Source organism: Acartia tonsa, chromosome 4, assembly GCF_053477335.1.
Source record: "Acartia tonsa isolate MP-2025a chromosome 4, ASM5347733v1, whole genome shotgun sequence".
In the NCBI taxonomy this organism is placed as follows: domain Eukaryota; kingdom Metazoa; phylum Arthropoda; class Copepoda; order Calanoida; family Acartiidae; genus Acartia; species Acartia tonsa.
In genome coordinates, this window is record NC_137263.1 from 47,743,687 (window position 1) to 47,762,953 (window position 19,267).

The 19,267-nt window shown below is 39.2% G+C and overlaps 1 protein-coding gene across 2 annotated transcripts in view; it reads right to left on the reverse strand.

The window, feature by feature from the left end:
- The window catches only part of LOC145317494 (glycine receptor subunit beta-type 4-like), an 86,873-nt gene that overhangs the window by 48,017 nt on the left and 19,589 nt on the right, over window positions 1-19,267 (reverse strand). For both annotated transcript variants that reach the window (XM_080158602.1, XM_080158601.1), the window contains exons 4-5: window positions 6,906-7,005; window positions 4,955-5,023 (exon numbers count right to left, since the gene is read on the reverse strand). In XM_080158602.1, the coding sequence (XP_080014728.1) occupies window positions 4,955-5,023; window positions 6,906-7,005 (169 nt within the window). The remainder of the gene's footprint in view (window positions 1-4,954; window positions 5,024-6,905; window positions 7,006-19,267) is intronic.

A 19,267-nucleotide genomic window follows, 5' to 3' on the forward strand; every position in this document is an offset into this window, starting at 1 on the left:
TTCCTTTCAATATTTGAACAGAACATTAAGCAAAGAAATAAAAGTAAATGAAATAAAATAAGTACAGTTTGGTGTACATTATATATAGACTGAAAAAGAATAATGGTTTAATAATAGATCGAAATATTATTCATTTAATTTGTAAACAATATATCTAAAAATTATTTCTTGTAGTGTTATAAACAATTTGAAGTGAAAATAATGAAAAGAATAGAAAATTAATTGATAAAAGTAAGGGCTTTGTTTCGAATATACAATATCAAAAGTGATTTGCTATCGATTAGTTGCTTTCCAGACTAGAAGAATGGGTGAATCCTCTTAGAGAATAAACAACCAATTCTTTGATTGCACGACCTTTTTCTGTGGCTGGTAATGAGTTGCGCCTATTGTGGACCAAGGCCTTCCTCCTGCTCTTACTATTAATGTCACGCGCCTGAGATAACAGCAGCAGGTATCATTTTTAATGTCTCTAGTGTGACGCGTTGTTTTCCAGACTTGAACCCGACACCTCCAGCAAATCAATCGGACACGTTACCACTATCTCTAATGAATCTGGTAAAATTAATGATAAGTAATTCAAATTAAAGAAAGCTCTAGGTTTATCGATGTAAAATCATATATTTATATTGCATTTTTAAGCGTTATTAACTATAATACAAAGTAGCTTGATGTCTGTCTGCCTGAAGCTTTTGATCTCTGTAACCGCTGAACCGATGGACTCTACTTTTCAGAGAATATACATAGATACTGGTATTGCGATGGTTTTAGGCTTTTTTGTTGGGGGTTGGGACACCCCCACCACCCGAAAAAAGAAAAAAATGCCCTCAAAAAAATTGTTTAGGCTAGAGGCGAAGCCGATAGTAACATACATTTTACAATAGATCTTTCCTATTATAAGTAATGATTGACAGAAACACATAATAATCATCTTTAATTGCTCCAATACAAACACTTACAATAAATCTTAATTCGGTAAATAATAAAAAAAATGTCTAATTTATTCTTATTATTTGTTTCAAGCACTATTGAATACGGTTAACTGCTTTCCAATAATGAAGGAGATGTAGTGTTCTAAAAACTTTCAATTCCCTCACAATATCAGTGTATCTGTAACTATGATACTTTGTAAAGCGAATGAAAAAAAATCTCTTTCCTGTGGTGGTTAGGCACGATTTATAAATCGTAGGAACTCTATGATCGTTGTCACAATGTCCGTACGTTCATTTAAATCATATTGAATTCTAACATTTTCGGTAAAAAAATTTCATGTGATTTAATTATACTTCTCTTATAAATTTTTTGATTACTGATTCCTAGTCCATCAAAGTACAATGTTATAAGCGAAGCATCGAGTTCTAAAAATGTTAGTATGTCCTTTAATAGTATCATGTATTTAAGCATTGTTGCAAAAAATTTACTTACAATTTTGTTTAGACTTTTACATTTATTTCCTGCTTATTCAGTTCTGAAATTCTACAAGTATTAATATTCGTTTGTTCTACCGTTTCAGAGCTTCGATTTTATGGATGTTGTCATCCTTGTTTACATATATAAAAATTCAAAAAGTGACAATAATGAACACATCTAATGAATATAAATAACAAAACCCACCAAATTATTGTCTTTTTTTCCATCCAATTTTCCTTGAAAGTAAATCCTAATGTACTATGCATATATATATGTGTATGTATGTATGTATGTATATAAGTATGCATACCCTTTTTCTTTAATGCTTGTTTTGGTAAATTCTTGGTATCTATATACACGATAAATTAATTAGCTTGTATGGATACATACACAATACAACAGTCACATACAAACAATATAAAAGTAACTCTACCAGAGAAAAAGTAATTGGTAAAATGTCTGATATTTTCAGTGATCTAAAGATATAAGACAATGGCCGACAAATTGATGTATACCCCCAATGATGATACACAAAATTATCCCTTCTGTAGATCACAATTAGTAGTTGGAACGTTTGGACACTCAACTTAATTAATCAACTAATCAAAATTCAATAAAAGACCCCAAAGTTGTAAAGCTAACGAATGAGAAAACGTTCTTATAAAACTTTGGGGACTAGTGTAATAAACAGCCCATTACCCCCTTTATTCCTGTCAATATTATCTATTTTTCTTCCAGATGCATATTGAGTAACTTTTTATTGATTATCTTAATTATTTAATTTTTTAATGTAACAATACTAGAAAGAACCAGAAAGAGAGGGGACAATGGGCTGTTTATTACTCTAGCCAATCTGTTATAATAAAGTTTTTTAATTAAAAAATTTTGATTGGTTTATTCATTATGTTGAGTGTTCAAACGATTCAACCTTTAATTTTTAATATACAGAAGGGGTAATTTGTGTATCATTATTGGGGATAATCATATTCAGCTTATAATTTATCACTTTAATTTCCGCGGAAAGCTGTCTATAATACGATACGATAAATCAATATTAAGAGTCTTATAAAGTTAAAGCAGAATAATCCCAAAATGATCCGTGCTTTTTTACATGATTATAGAGTTGCAATGCTTTCTAAATAGCTTTCCGATACAGCTATTAATAAAATGCATGATTGTTGATATAAAGGAGATTGTATGTCAGGGATTTTAAGGGAGGGATAAGACATTGACCAATAAATTTATGTTCATCCCTATTATGATGATACACAAAATTACCCTTTTTGTAGATTACAATTTGTGGTTGAAACGTTTGGGCACTGAACTAAATGAACCTACTAATCAAAATGTAATAAAAGTCCCCAAGGTTGTTAAGCTAACGATTAAGAAAACGTTATTATAAAACTTTGGGTACTAGCGTAATAAACAGCCCAATATCCCCTCCCTCCTAATTGTATGTATGTACATATTATTTTGGCAAAGCGGTTATAATTCCACTTAAGAAGAACTAGATAAAGGTGTAACTATATCTATCACTAGCGGCTACGCCCCTAGAGGTATCTAGTGGCACTTTAAAATATGTCTGTGTTAGGTTGACGTTTATGTTGCGTTGGAATCTCTTTGTAAAATCGAAAAACGTAAAAACAATTTTTTTTATTTCTCTTGGGAGGGTGGTGGTACCCTCCCCCAAAATAGTTATAAACCTTCCCGGGACTTATGAGAAGCTACCCTGTTAAGAAGAACCCGATCGGTTCAGCGGTTAGCGAGATCCTTCAGTACAAACAAACACACAAACAGACATCCTGTCACTTTAGTATAAGGATATCATGTAGTTTTTTTTGTCTGCATATTTGATTTTTATTCAAGTCTTACGATGGTTTTAGGCTATTTGTCCGTCCTTATACTTACATTTTTAATACAGAGCCATTAAATGCTAGTGGGCAGCCAAGATTAAAACCAGTTTTTTTAGTCCCGAGATGCCGAAGGCACAGGCTAAAAAAACTGGTTTTAATCTTATGATTGTACATTTCTATATTCGTAGAAAACTGGATATAATACGATGCTAGACATAGTTTTTTCGTATGGATGAGAACCGGTTCCTATCCACCGGATTCGAATGATTACGAGAATAGTTATTTCTTTCATCGTATTATAAATGGCTTTCCGCGGATATAGAATGTATAATTAAAGATTAAAACCAGTTTTTTTAGCCCCGAGGTGCCGAAGGCACGGGCTAAAAAACTGGTTTTAATCTTATGATTGTACATTTTTATATTCGTTGAAAGCTGGATATAATACGATGCTAGACATAGTTTTTAACAAGGATATTTTAACAAGGATGACAACATCAATAAGTAGCGAAGATTAAAAATTATCAATGAATACGTTTGAACACTAAACTTAATTAACCAACCAATCAAAATTCAAAATAGTCCCCAAAGGTTTTAAGCAAACGAATAAGAAAACGTTATTATATAACTTTGAGGACTTGTGTAATAAACAGCCCATTATCCTCTCTTTCTCTCTGATTGTTTATAATATTCAGTTTAGCAGCTTGATGGTGTGATTATAATGGTAGGTTAGGCATATAAATATCATCAACTCAATGGGATATTCTTATTTATTTTCTTTCATAAATTTGTCTTTTATCTACATCATGTTTATTGTTTGTTTTCCATCATTAATAAAAGAACAAGATGACAACATCCATAAAGCGGAGCTCTGAAACGGTAGGACAAACGAACATTAATACTTGTAGAATTTTATAACTGAATAAGCAGAATATTAATGCATAAGTCTAAACAAAATTCTAAGTAAATTTGTTGCAAAACTTGTTACATACAGGATGCTGTTTAAGTACAAACTTACATTTTTAGTACTTACAGGCTTCGCTAATAAAATCTTAATAGGAAACAGTATCCTAAAAATCAGATGAATAGGATAATTATAGCATACAAAAATTTGTTGTCAAAAAGAGAAAAAAGTCAGAATGTTTTAAATGGACGTATAGACTTATTGGAAACTATTATAGAGTTGCTACGGTTCCTAAATCGTACCTAATTGTTATAAGAATCACCATACAATGTTTGAGATCGATAGAACAACTCTAACATACCTGAATTAACGAAAAGAGATATCCGTTCCGGACGGACTGACGGACCAACCCTAATTATAGAAAATCTTCGCCTTTAAAAACATATCTTACTTAGACAAATATCATTGTTCCCAGAATATAGAGCTAACAAAAAATTACTTCGAAAACTAGCATTTAATAAAATCAGGTTCACTTTTACCCCCATGAGGTAAACCTTATTTAAAAAGAAAAAAATGGCGGGAGTCATTTTTTTGGTTCTGATTTCTCTTGGGTGGTTACCCTCTACCAAATTAATATAAACCTTTCCTTGACATATGTATAAGAAGCAACACTGTAAAAGAAAACCATATTAGTTCAGCGGTTTCCTAGATCCTTCAGTACACACAGAAAGATAGACTTCCCGTCACTTTTATGTAAGGATAAATCATTTTAATAGAACTGAAGCTGACTGACCTGTGAATAGAGAATATCCTTGTTTGGTGTGATCCAAAGACCTGCAAGTCGAGATAGAACATCTATAACCTAGACAGATAGATATAGATAGAAAATTAGTTAGATGTTTTGTCTTATATTTTATATTAAAAAATTTGAATCATGGAAAGAAAACGAAGTAGGGGGTTTCGTCATATTTTCACAGTAGCTTTTCTCCTATTTTTAGCCCCTACTGGGGGCTCGAACACTGCAGGGCCAATTTCCTAACCCTGCGAGGCAATCATTAACATTTACCTAATCTAAAATAATAACAAATCCAACGATTTTACAACTAGAAGTTACATCATAAAGAATTAAATTTAAACCAACCAATTTTTTGTTAAATTGTTTGGATTTCTAAAACGAATTCTTAAAAACAATTTTTCTAATATGTGTCTGCATCACTAGTAAAATATAGGTTTTTTAGCCAAAAAGATGAATACTCTAGAAATTTGACCAGATATCATTTATTTATACCTATATAGAAAGCGCCACGTTTTTATTTAAATCATAAGTGCATGGCCTAAAGAATAAAATGCATTTGAACTTGAGTGTATTTTTTCTTGAAAAAAAGCTGTAAAATTATGTTTTTTAACTATAAAATTCATTGAAAAAAATCCGCAAGTTAAAAAATGAAAAATCCGGGAAGCTTTTTAGTAATAAAATTCATTCTTGGTGTGGTTTTTTCTCGAATAACAAAGATGCCATAGTTTGCAATAGATCATTGAAGAGATCCAAAATAATTTGTGTTGCTTGTGAAAGAAAAGGCAAGAATTGCCAAGATATGGAGAAAAATGAAACATTGTTCGTTCTTGTAAATCAAGTGCAATAAAGGAACAAACAGGTCTTTGTAATATTGGTAAAACATATTTATTAACATATTTTTAATTATTAATTATAAATTCAAAGTTATTTGTCATTAAAAGCAAAACTTTTCTGAAAATTGTGTCGGTCTGTTCGTCCGTCTGGATAGTTTTTTTCCGTTAACTTGGGCATCTTAGAATTGTCTAAATGATTTTAAACTTTGCATGGTGTTCCTGTAGTAGTGTATTTATGATTTAGAAAACGTAGCAACTGTATAATCGTTCCAAGAATGTCCGTACTCAGTTTTTCAACAAATTTACTCCAATTTTGTTTTGACATTTAGAATATTTACATATATTATGATTATTCTATAAGTGGTAATGTTTGTTCGTCCTAGTGACCTATTCCAGTATGAAAAACTGAATTGCTATAATACTTTTTTTTGAAATCTTTATATACTTTGAAATTTATTTCAAATTTTGAATGTCACCTTAGTTAATTAATTTATTTCTATACAAAAAAACAAATATTATTGTGGATTTAAAAGTACTTCATATAAAATAAATGAATAAAACTTGTTGAAATGATGTTAGATCTTTGGAAAATAGAGGGTTTTATTATAAAATATGAAAAAAAAATTAGGCCATGCACTTAGAATTTAAATAAAGACGTGGGGCTCTCTATATATAGGCATAAATAAATGATATCTGGTCGAATTTTCAGAGTATTCATCTTTTTGGCTAAAAAACCTATATTTTACTAGTGGCATATGTGTGTCTGATTTACAGGCCCTGATTGCAGGAAAGCTTCGCTTGCAATACTATCAATATCCTCCTACCGGGCGAGGCTGCTGCCCATGACACTTTAACGTAAGGTCCAACAACCCAGGATAACTAAGGGGAGCCAAATCTTCCCCAGTTTCTGTCCAAACACCCAGAGTATTAGGTCAAGTAACACCCATCAGAAAACCGTTTCTTTAATTTGGACGTCCTTTGTCTGGAAGTCCTAACTATGCATGGTATAATTAGTTGCGCCTGTTTCCCTCTACTTAAACTATTAATGTCGTGCAGTAGGAACCATTTTTAACATCTTTAGTTATGACGCAGGTTTGCAATGCTATTAGTCTCACCTGGAATGATTTGAGATTGTATATAAAAACATTTGGCACCCACAAATCGTTGATCAGGTTCAGGTTCACCGGAATCAAACCGTCAGCTTCCGGGACTTTACTGAAATTGAAAAAAATTGGATTAGAACCGGTTCTCAGCCATACTGAAAATTCATTTATATCATCGTATAACAGACAATTTTCCACGAATAATAAAAGATTATTAAAAAATATACCAGTTTTGTTAGCTCAAGTCTTCGGCTTATCCTTAATATGAATTGTAATTCTCTTTTAGGGAAGGAATCAATGGTTATCCTATTTAACCCATCCTAATTATGTAGATATTGAATTTAGTATTGTTTAGTTTGTGTATAAGTTTAGTTATTTCTCGCATCGTATTATAAACAGCTTTCCGCGGATATAGAATGTACAATTATATGATTAAAACCATTTTTATTTTCGAAGAAAGCTGGATATAATACGATACTAGACATAGTTTTTTTCGTATGGATGAGAACCGGTTCCTATCCACGTGATTCGAATGAATACGAGAAAACTTGTTATGTTATTGGGGCTTGAAGCGAAGTTTGTCTACAGTTAAACTGAGTAACGATCGTCCGTCGTGTTCCGCCTCTCGCACTCTGCACGGTAAAGTACTATTGCTCTAATAATGTAAAATGAATGATAAAATTAGAATTTTTAGCTTTTAAATTCGATATTATAGCCTATTAGATTTTTAGATTATGAGATTTAGATTTTTGGTGAGGGAAATCTTTACATTATAGAGTAGCAGATCTACTAGAAAGTATGTCTAAACCATGTATCATTAATAATCTATGATTTATTTTCAAAACTTTACCGATATTTACATTATAAACTTAAGTAATGGAGAATCTTTTTTTTTCTCGAAAATTTCATGGTTGTAAGGGTGGAATTCAGGGTCTAATTTTGTACATAAGGTTTTTTTAGTGAGCTTTAATAATTTGTTTAAAAACAAAACGGTTTTAGAAGCAGTGGTAAAACATTTGCGTAAATTATCGGGTGTCTATGTCTCAACTGGGTGTCTGTCTTCAAGATGTAAAGAGATATAAAAGTACGCAGGATTGCAGGTTTATTAAGTAGTTTGTCCAAACGTTTCAACTACTAATTGTAATCTAATTTTGTGTATCATCATTGGGGATGTACATCAATTTATTGACCATTGCCTTATCCCTATAGATATTTTCAGTCTTATATATTACACATTCTCTGTTAGTAACCTGTATAATATTTTTACTGTTATTATATTAACATAATGTGTAGACTGTAGTAGACACAGTGTTATTAGAACATTATTATGTCGATAATATTGTATTTTATGAATATTGAATACTTTTATTTGATGTCAATAAAGTCCCCTTTAAAATATCTAATGATGTAATTTTAATAAAGTCATATAACAACAAAATAAAACAATTGGAATTATACATAATTGCTACGACATGCATTTAAAAAGAGGGTAGTTTCCCTAAAAACAAATCTTGAACACTAAAACCTTATATTTCTAAAAGTAAGATCATCAGACCTTATCATGAAGCAAAATATTAGGTTTTCAATCAGTGACAATGGACTGTTTATTACACTAGTCCCCAAAGTGTAACATAGCGTTTTCTTATTCGTTGGCTTAAAAACTTTGGGAACTTTTGTGAATTCTGATTGGTCGGATCATTAAATTAAGTGTTTAAACGTTTCAATCATTAATTGTAATCTACAGAAGGGGTAATTTTATTTATCATCATTGGGGATGTACATCAATTTATAGGCCATTGTCTTATCCCTTTATATCCCTGGGTTTTCAATTCATTTTTTTTACCAAACTGTGAGTATCATACGAAAATTAGATTTAAACATCTCTTTCAATTCAAATTTATAAAAGTTTCAGTGGAGAATTTTAAAAGATATATTTTCCATTTAGAATAAGGTAAATTTTCCAGTATCAAAGCTATTCTATAATTCACTTTGTCTGGATGCCTGTCCGTCCGTCAGTCAGTAAGTAACGCTAATTGAAAAATTTTAGTTACTTAGCTGCTATATAAGATAGACGGCTGATTTTTTTTGAAGATATTCCATACCAATAGTTTAGGACTTACCTGGTCCGTCAGTCTGTTAGTAATGCTACAGAGTATGATTTTATGATTTCTATTCATTTATCATCCATTACAACTGCTCTATAACAAACTTTTTTTCGTTCAAGTTTTTTTTGTTTTTTATTTTCCTTTTTTTGGGGGGAAATTTATAATGTATAGGTAAATTTCTGAATATAGGTAAGTTTATATATTTATTATGATACATCCAATATTATATTTAAATATATAATAGTAACAAGATGTCTGTCTGTGTGTACCAAAGGATCTTGCTAACCACTGAACCACTATGGTTCTCCTTTACATTGTATCTTTACATGGGTCCTGGGAAGGTTAATATCTATTTGTTCACCACTCTCCCAAGAGAAATGAAAAAAAATACCTTTTTTTTACATTTTAACTTAAATTGAAAGTTGATACCAACCCTCTTTTCAAGTGACCCTAGATGCCTCTAGGGGCTCATCCGCTAGTATACATATATATTGGCAAAATAGATGAATAGATATTCCTAATAAGCATAGTCCTTTCGGTTTGATCACTTAATAGGTCTTAAGAAGGAATAGTCAGAATAACTTCCTGTTATAATGTTTGATGTGTTGAAAATTTCCATGTAAATTATTCTTGATCCCCATTACCACCTTTATGCTTAAATATATAGTGTAGTTATACTGTGGTATTCGGCAACCGTGAGCCATGCCTATGGCACCCCTGACCGGGGTTCGGTGGAGGGTCAATGGCCCTCCACCGAGTCCTGGGGAAGGGGTCTGACGACCCCCTCCCTATGCCTAAAATTAATGATTGAATCTGCCAAGTTTATTATGGTTAACTGTATTGTTAATTCCCCCCCACCCTTTCCAGGGATGGGGGATCATTATTGCCCAAACTGACTATTGTATATGTATTATAATGCTTTTATGTTATGATTATTTATTCCTATCTGTGTAGTTATTGTTTGTTGTATATAGCTTTAGTACCCTTTAGACCTGCAATAAAGTGACAACTGAAATAGATGTTGATTATTATTTGGTGAATGCTAGAGAAGCGTAGCTTCTCTATAGTAAGGTGTCCACGTCTGTCACACTGCCGTAATCTAATTGAACTCCGGTGTCTGCCATTTATCCTCGGCGGATACCACAACTTTGGTGACAGCTGTGTGAGATTACGGCAAACCACAAGTGTAGAGCAGACGCGCAGCTGAGGCTAAGGTACTCCCAGCAGTGAAACTGGCAAAACTGACACAAGCAACCTGAATTACCCACCCTGGACAGCAAGGTCTAACTCTGCATCCGGCAGTTGTGGAAGTGAAACAGCGAAACTTGACGAAGAACCGCGAGAAGCGCCGACATCTAACGGAGAATTGAGCGCTCAAAGGGCTGAAACAGGCCTGCGGACCGGCTGAAACAAGCCAAATAAGTGTAAACGGCTGAAAATAGGCCAATTTTACTGCAAGAGATAGCAGGATCCGAACCAGTGGCGCTAGCAGGACGGGACATTCCCTGCCGCCATCAGCCGGATTTGGATCAGCGGCGCTAGCAGGACGGGACATTCCCTGCCGCCGATAGGCTGAAACACGCCACATAGCTGCGAGCTGCGAGCCAACATACGAGTGTAGTGCACCAAAACAGAGAAAAACTACGTCAACTCCAAGTATCCTGAGAGGCTACAGCGCAGCCACCCATCTAGAAAAACAGATATTATATCACATTGCAGGGATTACCACCCTGGTGTGATGGCTAAACAATAGATTTATGAGCAAAGATTGGCAAACAATTTGTTGTGTTGTGACAAAACTAAAAATAGAACAGGCTTGGATTTATTGTGTATTGTGATAACAACTAAAAATAGAACAGGGTTGGTAAACAAATCTATTATGTAATTGTGATAAGGACAAAAATAGAAGCTAGATGTAATATAACAAAGGCCCTGATACACAATCTAATCACCTCAAGCCTACAGCACAACAACAATACACCCCTTATTTCAGAGGAAAGGGAGGAGCCCACTCTCCACTGAAGGAAATACAATCAAGGTGATATAATAGATAAGCCTAGGATTAAGGAGAAAAGGCACCATTACCTCATCACACAGTTACCTCAAACCCACAGCACTCCTCCCTTCCTCACAGGGGGAATGGACGGATTTACCCCCGTCCCCTCACGCGCTTCCCCCCTCATACCCACACTAGACTAAGTCCGTCCACGGTGTGGAGCTAGTGACCGGGAATACAGAGCGCCATTCACGGGTAGCGCAACGGAGTGCGGAAATATCATAAAATTCAACAGACAAAGCGGACCAATGAGAGAGCGAGTTGAGGGATAAGTGCGCGTTTTACCTGTGTGCGCGGATTTGACGGTGCGTAAGCGCGTTGCAAGGACAGGAGATTTCACGCACACACACACACCGGAGCGGAGCTACTCCATAGCATCTAACAGGGGTATTTTTAGAAAATAAAGAATTACAAGCTCCCTCCTCCTATCTATAGTGTGATAAAGGAAAACCAAATCAGTTCCTGACAGCAGTTCAGACCCTCAACACCTATCTACCCCTACCAGCCTACTCTACAACCTCAGAATCCAACTAGTGATAAGTACAGCTAAGTTATATCTTTGTAACTAAACTACCAACCTAGTGATAAAAACAGTGTTGGCTGTTAGGCTAGAAAGCCTCAAGTGACAAATCATTATCCTATTGCTTTATAACTTTGTGTCCCGCCGTTGAACCGTTGACCCGATGGAACAGCCGCAAGCGCCAGGAGGCGATCAAGCCCCAGGATGGCTCCAGGATGACCCTCAGCCGGCTCCAGCCGAGTACCGCAAGCTGATGCTGAGTAACCTGCCAGAGTATAGAGGACCGCCCAAGCAATCCTGGAGTTCACATATCCGCAGACTCGAGATGTCATGGGCGGCTTACCGCGTGCCACCCCATGACTCCCTCAACCGCCGCAATGCCCTCTTACTGTCACTAGTAGGGCAAGCGGCGGAAATGGCGTCCCATCTGTTTGGCGAGGCAGGCCAAGCCTTGACCTAGGAACAGGTCAAGGCCGAGTGTGAAATGTTATTTCGTCCTGCTTTTGAATCCCAAACGCTTAAACAAGCGTTTAGGGATTACAAGCAACACTCGACAGAACCTATACAAGCATACATATCAACCAAGTGTGCCTTGTATAGGGACGCCTACAGCCATGAGGATCTCGAGTTGTTGGTGGACGAACTAAATCGTGGCATTCGTAACGCTAATGTGAAACGTGAAATGATGAGTCATGAGATCACGAGTGTACCTGAGTACACTCGTAGAGCCATGTTTACCGTCACCATGATTACCAAGCAGCTGAAGGAGGGTGTGTGCCTAGTGGACTCTACCAACGGGCTTACTGGATCGGCCAGCATCCAGTTGCCCCAATATGACGAGTCGGAGCCAATGGAGATTGGCGCCTTGGCTCCGGGTCTCCACCAGATGGGGAAGGTCGCTCCAGATGACAAGGTTCCAGGTCGCTGCTTCCGCTGCCAGGGGAGAGGTCACCGAGCTCGAGACTGCCCGACGCCTATGGAAGTTAGCCTAGAGGAGAGACGCACCCAGCCACGCCGTGACCGTTCTGCCAAGTGCGAGCGTTGCCACTATGACGGTCACATGGCGGCCGAGTGCAGAGCTGACTGGGCCCAGGTAGCCAGCCGCAGGCGCACCGCCGATAAGGGTGCCCCTCCAGGGAAGCCCAGCAGAGTGGCCCATATGGAAGGGAGCGCGCCCCCAGCACCACCGCAGCAAGCAGCCGCCCCCAAAGCAGTGGACCGAGCCAACGGGATGCCGCAGTTTGGGACCGTTCCAGCTAGGATCAACGTACTGGGCGGCGCGGCTGAACCCAACCGGGTTGGCCTGGGCTTCAGTCTAAACCACCTGGGGCCGGAGTTGGTGCAACCCTACAACGTCGCCGAGCCAGAAGTCCTGAGGCCCCAGCCTTTTAGCCTCAACATGATGGAGCCTGCTCGGCCGAGCCTACCCAGCAAGAGTGGAGGGGCGCTACCCAGCGTCACTGAGACGGTGTACGGGGAGGCCCTGGCGGCCGCTGAACGAGAGAGGCAGGAGGCGCTAGCCAGCGCATCAACATCGATGTATGGGGCGCCATCCGGCGCCGCCACCTGTGATGACTGGGGGGTGCTATCCAGCGCCTCCCACCTGGTGCCTGGGGCGACAACCGTCGCCGCCACCGAGATACCTGGATCCTGGAACGAGCCAGCCTCCAACCTGGTGCCTGGGGCGACAACCGTCGCCGCCACCGAGAGACCTGGATCCTGGAACGAGCCAGCAGTCCCAGAGGAAGGGGTGACACCCGTCACCCCCAGCCAGCCAGCGCCACCAGCCTGCAGGGAGAGCCCAACTACATGCCATCCAGAGCCCCCTGCCAGCCGAAGGAACCCAGCTGCCCAGCACCCCCAGTCGAGCCAGGATAAGTTAAATTTGATAAATGTGTTGTATCCAAGCCATTGTAAAACCCCAGCCTTGCCTGTGCCCTGCACCAGAGGCTGGGGAGATTGAAATTTGGGAAAATAAGGACTTGCCTGTGCCACATGCACCTGAGTTCCTAGGGCAGGGGAGGGACGTGAGTAAGGGCGAGTCTGTGCCACACGCACTTCAGCCCCATGCCACTGGGCATGCCTTGGACAAGGGAAGGGACCACTTGGGGCTAGGGGAGCCGACACCCAGGCAAGTGCCAGTCGCTTGCCAGTCTGTCATTGGGGAGGGTATCGGGGTGCCCCGGCCACACAAAGATAACGCTCAATGGAAACTTGTATCTAGCCAGGAGCAGCCCAGCCGTGTCCAGCCCCAAGAAGCAGCCGTGACCCGAGCCGAAGATCCCCAGCCGCGTGTGCGAGGTAGATGGCTGCCTGGAAGCTTCTCCCACTGGTGGATGGTCCTGTGGGGCCTCCTGCTGGCAGCCGTGTGGCCTACAACCAGCTACGTCCTGGTGGGATGGGACTGCGCCAACCCCACCCACGTCACAGCCTACAATAAAGAAAAGATGTGCAACACGGAACCTCTACACCAGGAGGTGCCCCTGGGCCATGAAGTACACGTCCTGCAGCAAGTCAAGGTGAGGGAAACAACAGGATACAGTTGCCAGCTCACTGTGTCCCAGTGGACATTCAGGTGTGGGGTATGGGGTCACCTCAAAGTGACCTCGGTCCCCACCCTCATGAGGCCAACCAAGATAGATCCAGAAACGTGCCGAGACCTGGCCAGGAACCGAGTCTACACGCTGCCAGGCAAGACCCAGCCACTGACGTTCCAGCTGAACCATCCCCTGTTCTTCACCCTCGATATGGTGGGCGCCCTCGTCAACAGCCCCGAGGGGGTGGGTTGTGAAGGGGAGGACGTCCACTTCGAGGGCCAGCTGTACCGCAATGAATTAGTGCTCCAGGAGCGACGGCTGCTGGTTAAGGAAGAGACCTACGTAGTAGAGGATGGACGGGTGGAGTCCCAATCTGACCACCTGACCTTGGAGTGTCCCCATTCAGAGCTGTCTTGCATCACTGGGGAAGAAGCAACCTACGTGTGGGACCACCTGGGGAGAGATTGCCCCTTGAGGCTGATCCGCAGCCTCCAGCCCAGCCTAGTGATGGATGCGTTCCTGGTTGACCATCAGGCCCAGTTTTTCATCAACATGACCAACCCCACCTCAATAGTGAACTGTGACTTTGAGGCCCATGCCACCAACCACCCAGCATTGTTCGTGGCAGCTGACCCAGCCGCGGCAGCGCTACCCAGAGTATCGGCCAGGGATGTTGATGTCCCCCTGCAGGCCCAGATACATGCAGGTTATATTGGATTTACTCTGGAGACACGCATGAAAAGCACAGCAGCAGAAGAAGTAGCGGCCAACTGCTGGAAGCTCCAGCAACTAGACCCGGCCCACCCGGTGCGTGTCCAGGGGAGCACGTTCTCGGTGCTGAGGGGAGATGTCCTGCTCCAGCTGACCTGCCAACGCAACAAATATGTTGTCCGTGAACACAAGGAGTGTTGGGACAAAGTGCCAGTAGAGCCCACAGGGTTTGTAGATGCCGTGACACGAGTGTATAGCGGCCACGCCACCAAGATTCCCTGCTCCTCCACATACCCCCTGACTGTGCACGCGGAGGAAGGCTGGATAGAGTTAACCCCCGCTCCTAAGAAGAGGCCACCCCCGCTGGATACGCCTAAGCAGCTGCTGACAGAACCCTTGGATACTTCAGTTCAGGGGGCTTGTATTCGCAGGCTGAGTTGAACGACTGGCAGCAACTGCTGGCGTTCCCAGCATATAAAAGCGCCATGCTGACCGGCCTGTCCTATGGCTCATGCGTTCAGCAAGGTAGCTGTTCGGCCACAGGTGACCATGGGATAGTGTCCTACAACATCGACCGACTGGCGGAGGAAGGAGAGGCCGCCCTGGATGTCTGGGCTGGGTTCAGACAAGCTATTCACGAGTGGGGAGATGGCGCAGCCATACTGTGCTTGCTGTTGTTAATCCTCAAACTGCTGGGGGATCTGACCATCATTTCTCTGGCAGCAGCACAAGGAGGCGTACGGGCAGCCCTGAATGCGATGTCACAAGTGTTCCTGTACCATCCAACTTTGTACAGGAAGGCCTTGGCCAGAGCCCGGCTCACCCATGCCAAGTCCCGGGACTTTTCAGTAGACTGGGATGCCATTCCCATCGGCCGGGAAGCAGCCGAGGAAATGGTGTCCATGCAATCAGCCGATAGCGGGCATGACCGCCCAGGCAGGCCAGGACCGCCCTCTGGAAGACCCCGCGGCCCCTCGAGAGGTCAGGCTGCCGCCCAGACGGTCAACTTGGCAGCCAGTGCCCCAGCCGCTGCCAACAACAACCAGCATGCCCCACTGCTGACTGTCCCAGCAACAACTGTGCCACCCGCCAACCTGACACCTGCCGGCGCTGAACAACGTGTCCAACCAAAGCCAGCCTCTGCCTTCTATCCCACGTTGGGAGCCCATCAACCCTGAGAAACACTCACCACTAGGATTCCATTGAATCATTATCGTTTGTATATATCTTAGCCCTAAGGAGCGGACCGAAGGCCTCAACCACTGTCGGAAGTCTGGTAGGGAAACCCTCTCCCAGCCTTCCGAGGGGAGAGTTGTGGTATTCGGCAACCGTGAGCCATGCCTATGGCACCCCTGACCGGGGAAGGGGAAGGGGTCTGACGACCCCCTCCCTATGCCTAAAATTAATGATTGAATCTGCCAAGTTTATTATGGTTAACTGTATTGTTAATTCCCCCCCACCCTTTCCAGGGATGGGGGATCATTATTGCCCAAACTGACTATTGTATATGTATTATAATGCTTTTATGTTATGATTATTTATTCCTATCTGTGTAGTTATTGTTTGTTGTATATAGCTTTAGTACCCTTTAGACCTGCAATAAAGTGACAACTGAAATAGATGTTGATTATTATTTGGTGAATGCTAGAGAAGCGTAGCTTCTCTATAGTAAGGTGTCCACGTCTGTCACACTGCCGTAATCTAATTGAACTCCGGTGTCTGCCATTTATCCTCGGCGGATACCACAATACCACGCACTTGAGAAAAAATAAAAAGTGTTAAAAATTTGAAAGAATTAGAATTAGAGACCTTCTGTCTTAATCAGCCAATAGGAGAATACTAAAGGTACTTCAAGACATCTCATTGGATGAAACATTTTACAGATCTTGGCACGTAAGGGTATAATTTTTGCATTTCGTTCGCATTATGAGTTAGCTATAAATTGTCGCATATCTTAGGATATATTACGACAAAATGTCATAGTCTTTGGGAGCATCAACTTTGATTAAATGGCTGAATCTTGAATAAATAATAATTTGTCATTTTTCTCTATTTTTTTATAATAAAAGTGGCCTTATAAAAAAATACATTTTAAAAAGGTATACTCAGTACTCTAAATTCAACTAAACCATTTTCAAAACTTACTTATCCAATTCTTAAATATGTAAAATGAAGCGTAGGGATGTAGATAAGAAGTTTCTAATACATAAATTTACACCCTTATTATGCATAATTCAGAAAGTCAATGTCTACCCAGCTTATACCAACAACTATACGTGATTTTCCGCTATCGTTAGGGGGGGCAAAACTGGTAAATTGACGAGCATTTAATCTGCCCTCCAAATATTATATTCCATTTATTTCGCTTGTTGGTTATGCCTTATTCTGCTGTCTCCAAAAATTTTGACAGCGGTTAATCTTTTTATTACCAAGGATGGTTTACACTAAAGAAAAATTTTACCCCATCTTTACGCCAAATTTTCATAATCAAAAAAATTCTAGTAATTATAATAACATTAATTATGTTATTATTTAATTTCATAAACCAGTAAAGAAAAAAAAATTATTTTTGTACTTGGTTCATTCTAAATTATGAAAACAATAGGTTTGAACATTGGATGGGTTAATTTATTAACTGGACTTTAAACGTTTTAGTAAATAATTATTATTCTAAATATCTTTTTTTTCTTCAGTATTTTAAAGTAAGTATATTTTTCAACCAATTTTTTTAAAATACACTATAAAATGAAAACTGGAGAAATTTGAAAAGGGATTAAATTTTAACTTTTATAATACAAAGCTTTATAGATAATCAAGGAACTTTAGGAAATTAATCTCTCAACTTACTTGTTTTAAATTTCTGCTTTTGGCATTTAAACTATTAGAAAACTAAAAGTTGATTTCACCAAAATACAATCACATTTGATAAGAGGCCTCCCTCAACCCTTTTACCTACCCCTTTTCCTTCTTATACATTTATCAGGGATCGGCAGCCGCGCTTAAGCCGCGTGTCAGCCTCATTGAAATCGTCATCTTATAACTTGAAAAATCAGCTGAATGTCTAAACCTTTTCCTAAACAGACAATCCATCTTTTTGGCATTTGTTTTTTGCATATAAGTGGGTGTTAATATGAGGCTTCTGCACGGCTTCTGTCGGGCTCCTGCGCGGCTGCCGAGCCCTTTCATTTATACAATTCCAATTATTCTGTTATTCAACCAGGCATACAGTCTGTAAAGTTTTTGGTGCAATTTCATGACATTTCATTTTCATTTATTTTACATTAAAGATTGAGGATAAATTAAGCACAACAAGTCTTACTGTTCAAGGTAGTGTCTCAGCAGTTTTTCAGGGCCTAATAAATATTGTACGAATGTACTAATAGAAAAATACCAAAGGAACATTCGAGAGTTCTCATTGGTTGAAATATTTTACAGATCTATGTAAGTAAGAGCATATTTTTTTATTTCGTTCGCATTATGAGTCAGCTATAAATTGTCGCATATTCTAGGATTAAGCTTTTCCTGGGTAAATTAATACGTGTAAAATGATAAAACTATCGTAAAATTATATCGTCAAATAAATTCGTCTAAAATTTCGTCGCCCTAATCTAGTATATAACAAAATGTAAACAATAATTTCTGTCTGCAAAAACTCTTTTTTTTAATTTTGACGAAAAATGCAGCCAGTTGGACCATCTAGATATACTATGTCTAATGGCGCAATTTTATATTTATTCTATTTCGAAAATAGAATAAGCCAACGGCTAAAAATTCACCAATCAATAAAATAGGCATATAGTAATATCAATATTAATTAAGAAATTTATGCAAGTTTATTTTTAGGCACTTTTAACCCTTATAGGTCGGACCCCTTTCCACACCTTAATTATCTCAGTCCCTAAGATTTTGCATTTCCCCAACTATAAGTCAGTCAAAGTCATATTTTGCTTCCTTCGCCCTTTTATTTAACAACCTTTGTTTTAGGTCTTTTTTTATTTAAAAATTTTAAACAGCTGTAATTTTCTTATTTTTAAAGCTAGATTATTTCAGAAAATGTTTTTTATGTAAACTTTATAGTAGAAGTCTCAAAACGTAAATTTTGGCAGCGGCATCTGTACTTGGCAGCTTCTAGCCGGCGCAGTCTGCGTTCGGCGGGAAAATTACGGCGGATTCTCATAAAATTTTAATGTATTATGTGGAGTGTGGACATTTTAGAAAATATAAGTTTAAAATTTGAAGTAAAAATTGCGGTCACGGGAATCATTTAAAGATTGCTAGAGACCTGCAGGATCATACCTGAAACCTGAAATTGACTTGAACACCTATATTTTGTATGAGAATGTACTGTACTACAATAAGATACTTTAATATTTTGGTAACGTAAAATGCTTTGGTTTTTCCTATTTATCTTGATGACCCTGCCTTATTTGTCTAATCTAATCTAA